Source organism: Mastomys coucha, unplaced genomic scaffold (assembly GCF_008632895.1).
Source record: "Mastomys coucha isolate ucsf_1 unplaced genomic scaffold, UCSF_Mcou_1 pScaffold12, whole genome shotgun sequence".
Lineage (NCBI taxonomy): Eukaryota > Metazoa > Chordata > Mammalia > Rodentia > Muridae > Mastomys > Mastomys coucha.
This window is the reverse complement of record NW_022196894.1, coordinates 41524590-41531061: the sequence shown is the minus strand read 5'-3', so window position 1 is coordinate 41531061 and position 6472 is coordinate 41524590. Positions and strand designations below refer to the sequence as shown.

The following is a 6472-nucleotide window of genomic DNA, read 5'->3' as shown; positions in this document are numbered from 1 at the left end:
AGAGAGAGAGAGAGAGAGAGAGAGAGAGAGAGAGAGAGAGAGAGAGAGAGAGAGAGAGAGAATGGGCTTTATTACAATTGTTTACAGGATTGGAAGTGAGGGGTTGTTTACAGAAACATGGGCACTTTACCAATGGCTATGCCATTGAAGGGAATGTATTACTGCCAGCAGTCATTAACCATCTATAATCCCTCAAAGGGGTGGGTCACTTTCTCTACTTCTCTATGGTTCTTATTTTTGAATATTTTCTCCTGTCCAAACTGAGACCTAAATCCTCTGACTTGAGCACAGGTACTCCTCCAGCAATGAAGGGATTAATTCTCAATAAACCTAACAGAAAATGTTATAAGTGGGAAATGCACTTAATACATCCAGCCTGTCCAAAGCACATAGCCAGGGAACTATTGATTTCCTCTTGAGGTCATGAGACTGAATGGGAGCTGTGATTCCTATTGCGTTTCAGGATGCTTGGGATATTGTGCTATGTACAGCAAGCCTGGGAGAAGATCAGAATTTAAAATTTGAGATGTGGTTTCTATTGAAATGTGTATTACTTTCATACCATCATAACGGTGAAAAAAATTGTAAGTTGGACCGTTGGTAGTGAGAACTGTTGAATTTCAAATATTCTCCTGCATTCTTTCTTCCCTTCTGAGTCCTCATATAACTGCATCGAGTATCACAAAAAGTGCTTAACCAAGTGGAACCAAGGAGGATGTGTGTGCTTGAAGAGAAAGCTCCAGCCTGCAGCCCCGTAAGGCCGGAAATTAGAAACTGAAGAGCTAATCTGAGATAGAACTCCACAGCACTACCTAGAGAAGGGTCTCCCAGAAAACGATGAGAACTGAATTAAAGGGCTAAGCTGGGGGCCCTCTGAAATACAACTTGTAAGGCTGCCCATATACATTTTGTCCTATGACAAAAACAGAGAATACTGAGGTAGTTCTGGGACTGGCCCCGTGAGTTTCCTGTTCTACACCTCCCGAGGGCAGGCTCCTGGGCATCTTAGTAAAGAAAGTGGCACTTAAGACAGCTGACTGTATCTCAAGTTGACGGTGTCTTCTCAGCTGTCCTTGCATTCTACTGGGATCCATGAGAACCCTGAGCTACTGATGTGTTCCTTGGAAGGGGTACAGTTTTAAACTATGCTAATGCCAGTTCTGACTGGGCAATCAGTTCCAAGAAAGTTCTGTGGTATAAGCCAGTCCAATTGAGCACCTCTTGACACCTCCACAACTCTCTTTTGTCAATGGTAGGGTGTGCATATTCCTCATAGCTTATCACTTTGCCTGTGCCTGAGGTCTCTATGAAAGAAGACTGAGTGGAAAGAATGGTGGAGAAACAGAGTTGGAACCCTTATCAAAGTATGCCTTCAGCCTGTACTGCCATAGGACTATTAAAAATGGGAGCCAATTCCCTGTGCTTACAATTTAAGCTGAATGGAGTTGAACTTTTTTGGACTTACAACTAAAAATGTTTGAGCGGACAGATTTACAGATCATTTATTTTAGTTACCAAGGCACCCTCTTAGGTGATGACAGTTGGGACTAACTTCAGCCCAGCATAAAAAGTGTTGCTGTCCCTGTGTTTTCCGTGTAATTTCATGTCTTCAGATATCCTGTTCGGAGTCACTATCATAAAGTGACCCTGGGTTGAAATGCCATCAATTCCAGTAAACTCCAACCGAAGTTTGTTGGATGACAGTTTACTGCCAATTTCACAGCAATTGCTCAGCTTCTGTGCTTCCCTTTTAAACACAATTTAAATTTTAACTTTTTCTTTTTTGGCCTTGTCCAGCTCATGACTCAATTCTGGCCAGTTAAGACTGAAATTCCTTGGGGAGATGATTCAAGTTGAGATGATTCAGATTTCTCTCTTCTCCCCCCTCTTTTTCTCTTCCCTTCCCTCCATCTTCCTCCATTTCTCTCTCTGTTCCCTCCTTCTACATCCATCCTATGTTTGGACACTGATAAGATGCCGAGGCTTTATCAGCTAGTGTGACCTAGTGTAAAGAAGTGGGTGGCTTGCCCAAACAGCCAAGAGGACAGATAGAAGGCCTTGGGCCTTGACATCACAGGGCAGCTGAATAACATCAGCAGACACCTTTCCTCCAGAATTCTGGTGTGGGACAAAAATATCCTGTTTTGTTTAAATCACAGTGAGTCAGGCTTTCCTGTTATTTGCAGCATAATTGTCTCCTCTAACTAACATAGGTTGCTATGAGAAGGCTAGTCATTTTTCTTCGAAAAGATGAATGTATCCAAGTCAGACTTTGGACTTTGTGAGTCTTCTGGCTCTTGGATAGTTTCCTTCTCATGTGTGTCCTGTCCTCTGAGGGCTCTCAAATCTTTAAGCTGACAGCAGCATCTTTGGACCATACCACACTGTTTCCTCTTAGGTATGAACAATAATTACTAAACCAGCCACTCAAACCACATCATCTTCAGGACTCATTAGTAAGCATGTCAGTTGCCTTTTCTCTGGGACACAATCATATCTTAGTTGAATAATGGCTGCTTTAAAATCTTATCCTCTGCTGTAGCAAGATAGATGCTTGACTACTGTAGAAAGTCTCAGATACCGAACTGTAGTGACTAGCCTCTAGTCACTGAAACCTTGAGGTAACTTGATAAAGAACACAAATTGGCCTCCGGAGCCAACCCATTTCCCATTGGGGCATTTCTCTGCTCCTCCATGCATCTAGATGAATATAGGTTTCATCAACCATGCACTGGCTTTCTGAAAACTGTCCTGCACAATGGGCTGCTGTTTTTCATTGTTGTTTTTGGGGATTGTGGATAGCTAACAGCTCAATCACGTCTGTTTTCACTGGGCACAACCCTGAGACACAACTCCAGAGAGTCTGTTAAGGTCTTTGGCCAGGTTTCTGATGGTTTTCTACAAAGCCGGTTGCTCTCTTGTGTTCAACAGTAGATTGGGGATATCATTGACATTGGTAACTGTGGTCAGAAGGGGACTGCCATGATGTTCTAGTGCAGAAAAGTTACAATATTCATATTCTAAGTAAGTATGGACAGAAATTTTCCATTATGGTTCAACCGGACTTCTGGAAGCAATCGCCAACAGGCAGCTCCACAGAGCCTCTCCTTGGGCTACATCACTTTACTGTAGGCGTCAAAGGTCTAATTTTGTCACAGATAAATGGAAATGCTTATTGGACTGGGATCTTCGTGGCCTCTATTTCTTTCTGGCATTTATCCTGTGGGAGGTCAAAGAGTCCCTGAACTGTAGAGATCTGCAGGGTGCAGCTGCTACTAGGAATCATTGGGTTAAAGTATATGGAGAATCTCATTTTTTAACTGAAATATTACATTTTGAAGTCCATTGTCATTACCATTGGCTATCAAATAATAAATAGCTCATCCCCTTTGCAGTAGGTAGCATGATTTCAGGAGAAGAGGAAGGCATTGCCTTGACACCACTGATGGCTTAGCATAATTGGGCTGACAGAAAAGTCAAGATAATTGTAAGATCCCTCACCATCAGGACCATCCTAACTGGGGAGAAGAAATACATATTTTCCCCTCTAGAGCTACCTCAGTCAGTCAGTTATTCTTCTTCCTTTCCTGTTCTTTCTATACCTATTCATTTATTTTCTCATGTGCCCTCCTTGCACTCGTAAGTCTAATTTTAGTACCCAGTCACTCTTTAATACGGGTACTAGCTTAGGCAGTCTGTGTTCAAAGCTTTTACTCTCCCGTGATATGTCATACTTAATTAACTGTCACCTTCACTATTAATATTAACTGAAATATTAATTTGATGAATCTTAATTTCTCTTAATCATAGCATCATTTTGATCCTTCATTGGGTATCTTTTTAGAGTGACACTCAGTGCAGAGGAGAAATATTAATAGCACATTAAGGCGTTTAAAACATCTCTTTAATAATTGCATGTTTTCCTGGTAAGGAAGTGTGTTTCTTGAACAGATGTAGGCACCCTGATTTTCTTGTTAGCAAATGGATGTTTTGTCTTGATCACCTTCTGACTCTTATTTTGCACCTTTAAATGAAAATACTTTCAAATTTAAGAAATGTTCCTCCCAAGATGAATCCTCCTGAGCCTGGTGCATTCTTGGAGTGGTGAGGGCTTTGTACTATTCATGGAAGCATGGGAAATTTAAATGTGAAGGTTTTGCCTGATCCTTTGGTAGCAGAATCTATGGAGAGCCAGCGCCCAGGAGGAAAGAGCCAAGACCAAGAGTAGTTGAAACCTGAGGAAGAGGATGCAGGGGGGACAGGATCTATATACTGACCATTCTAACTTTCATCTCATTTATTAGAAAATATTTTCTCCCCCTTGTCTTGTACCTCTCATCCCAGATAGATTAAACCTGGATGAAGATGCTCATCCTTCATCATTATCACATGGCCTTCCTCATTATCACTTTACCGGCATAGAGCAAAAGTATTTTTAGGAAGGGTCCCATCATTCATGTCCAGACACCGGGATACTGGACCCACAGGCAGGGAAGCACACCCTGGCCTCTGGTTCTCACGAGCTTTCCTCAAGTGTCAGCTCTCTCACCAGTGGGAGCATGCTAGCACTTCTCCTTCCTTCCCCAGGCCGCTGAGTACTAACTACAAGGGGTATTCTGAGTCTTTACCCACTCCAGAGCAGCATGTAGCACGAGCCCACTTACCTCCAAGTACACTACCCACGGCATCACCAAAGTGGCCACTAGCAGGTCCGCCACAGCCAGGCTCACTACTAGGTAGTTGGTGGTGGTCTGTAGGGCACGCTCCCTCAGCACAGCTGCACATACCAGGCCATTGCCAAAGATAATAGCCAGGATGAGTGCACAGTAGGACAGGGCATAGTAGGCATGCGGACGGGCCCGGTTGACACCAGTGGAGTTTTCTGCCCCACAGGTGGAGTTGATGTGGCTGCTTATCTGGCTCAGAGGTGCCATAGTCCAGACAGAGGAATGTGACTCCAAAATGTTTCTAGGAAAAGACAGACAACAATGTGGGTTAAATGAGACTCTTTCGAGCTGGGATATGATATGTAGATACAGCTTAAAATGTTTCGTGTCTACAAATACTGATGGAACATTTCCTATATAATAGCAGGCAGTACTATAAAGAACTGGAAATACAGTTAGGAACGAAACATAATTCTTTCCTTATAAAGCCTTCTATTGGGGGTGGGTAGGTGGAGATTTAATAATCAAGAGAAGACCTGTCAAGTGATAATATCCATTTTGGAGGAAAGTAAGTCAGAAACGGGAGTTGGGGAGAGATCAGAGACAGTATGACTGTGAGCGAGCATAGTTAGACAACAAGGAAGGTGTCAAGGCTATATTAGCGGTGAAGTCAAGGCTAGCAGAGGTAGAGGAAGCAGGAGCGTGTGCGTGCGTGCGTGCGTGCGTGCGTGCATGTGTGTGTGGTGTGTGTGTGTGTGCGCGTGCGTGCATGCGTGCGTGCGTGCATGTGGTGTGCCTGTGTGCCTCCTGGGAGGGCTAGGGTTTAGGGGGAGTGGCAGGAAGGCCAGCACAGCTGGGGTCTAATGAGGTAGCCAGGACGTGGAAGGACCTGAGGTTTGAGAGCTTATTTGGGTAACTGAGAGAACCATGCTTTCGCTCTTTGTGGGATGGAAGCTCCTGCAGTGGGGGCTACATCTGGCCTTTATCTAGCTCTGGGACCACATGAGTGTGATCTACCTCTGAGCTCCAGTTTTCTTCTCTAGAAAATGGAGGGCCGTTAGAGCCCATTTCCTAAGGTTTTTCACCCCAGGCACTGTGGAAATAATTTACAGGGCAGTGACCATGCACACAAACCACAGCTCCACAAAAAAGAGCAGAGCTATTTTTATTGATTGGTTGATTGATTGATTGAAACAAGGTCTCCATCTGTAGCTCAAGCTAGCTTAGGACATGCAACAGCCTAAACTCAAGGTGATCCTACTGCCTCAGATTCCCAAGTGTTGAAATCACAGGCATAAGCCTCCCATGATTGGCTCATAACACACACACTATTTTGTGTGTTTGACTTTGGAAGCCATGCCTTGGACCTAAAATACTATACAAGTAGTATGTTGGCTCTTTGTTTGTTTGTTTATGGCCTGCTTATTATTTTTCTTTTCAATTTTTTTCTTTTTTTATTGGATATTTTCTTTATTTACATTTCAAATGTTATCCCCTTTCCCAGTTTCCCTCCCTCCTGGAAATACTCTATCACATTCTCCCTCCCCCTGCTTCTATGAGGATGTTCCTCCACCTACCCATCCACTCACACCTCCTGCCCTCAATTCCCCTACACTGGGGCATCTATCGAGCCTTCATAGGACCAAGGACCTCTCCTTCCATTGGTGCATGACAAGGCCATCCTCTGCTACATATGCGGCTGGAGCCATGTGTACTCCTTTGCTGATGGCTTAGTCCCTGGGAGTTTTGGGTTTGGTTGATATTGTTGTTCTTCCCATGAGGTTGCAAACCCCTTCAACTCCTTC

General features: G+C 43.8%; 1 protein-coding gene across 3 annotated transcripts in view; it reads right to left on the bottom strand.

Moving 5' to 3' along the window:
* Drd3 (dopamine receptor D3) overlaps positions 1-4955 on the bottom strand; it is a 52778-nt gene extending 47823 nt beyond the window's left edge. The window contains exon 1 of one of the 3 annotated variants that reach the window (XM_031364694.1): positions 4665-4955. In XM_031364694.1, the coding sequence (XP_031220554.1) occupies positions 4665-4934 (270 nt within the window). In that variant the 5' untranslated portion in view covers positions 4935-4955. The remainder of the gene's footprint in view (positions 1-4664) is intronic. The other 2 variants (XM_031364693.1, XM_031364695.1) reach the window with 2 other exon arrangements.
* Positions 4956-6472: the final 1517 nt, after the last annotated feature.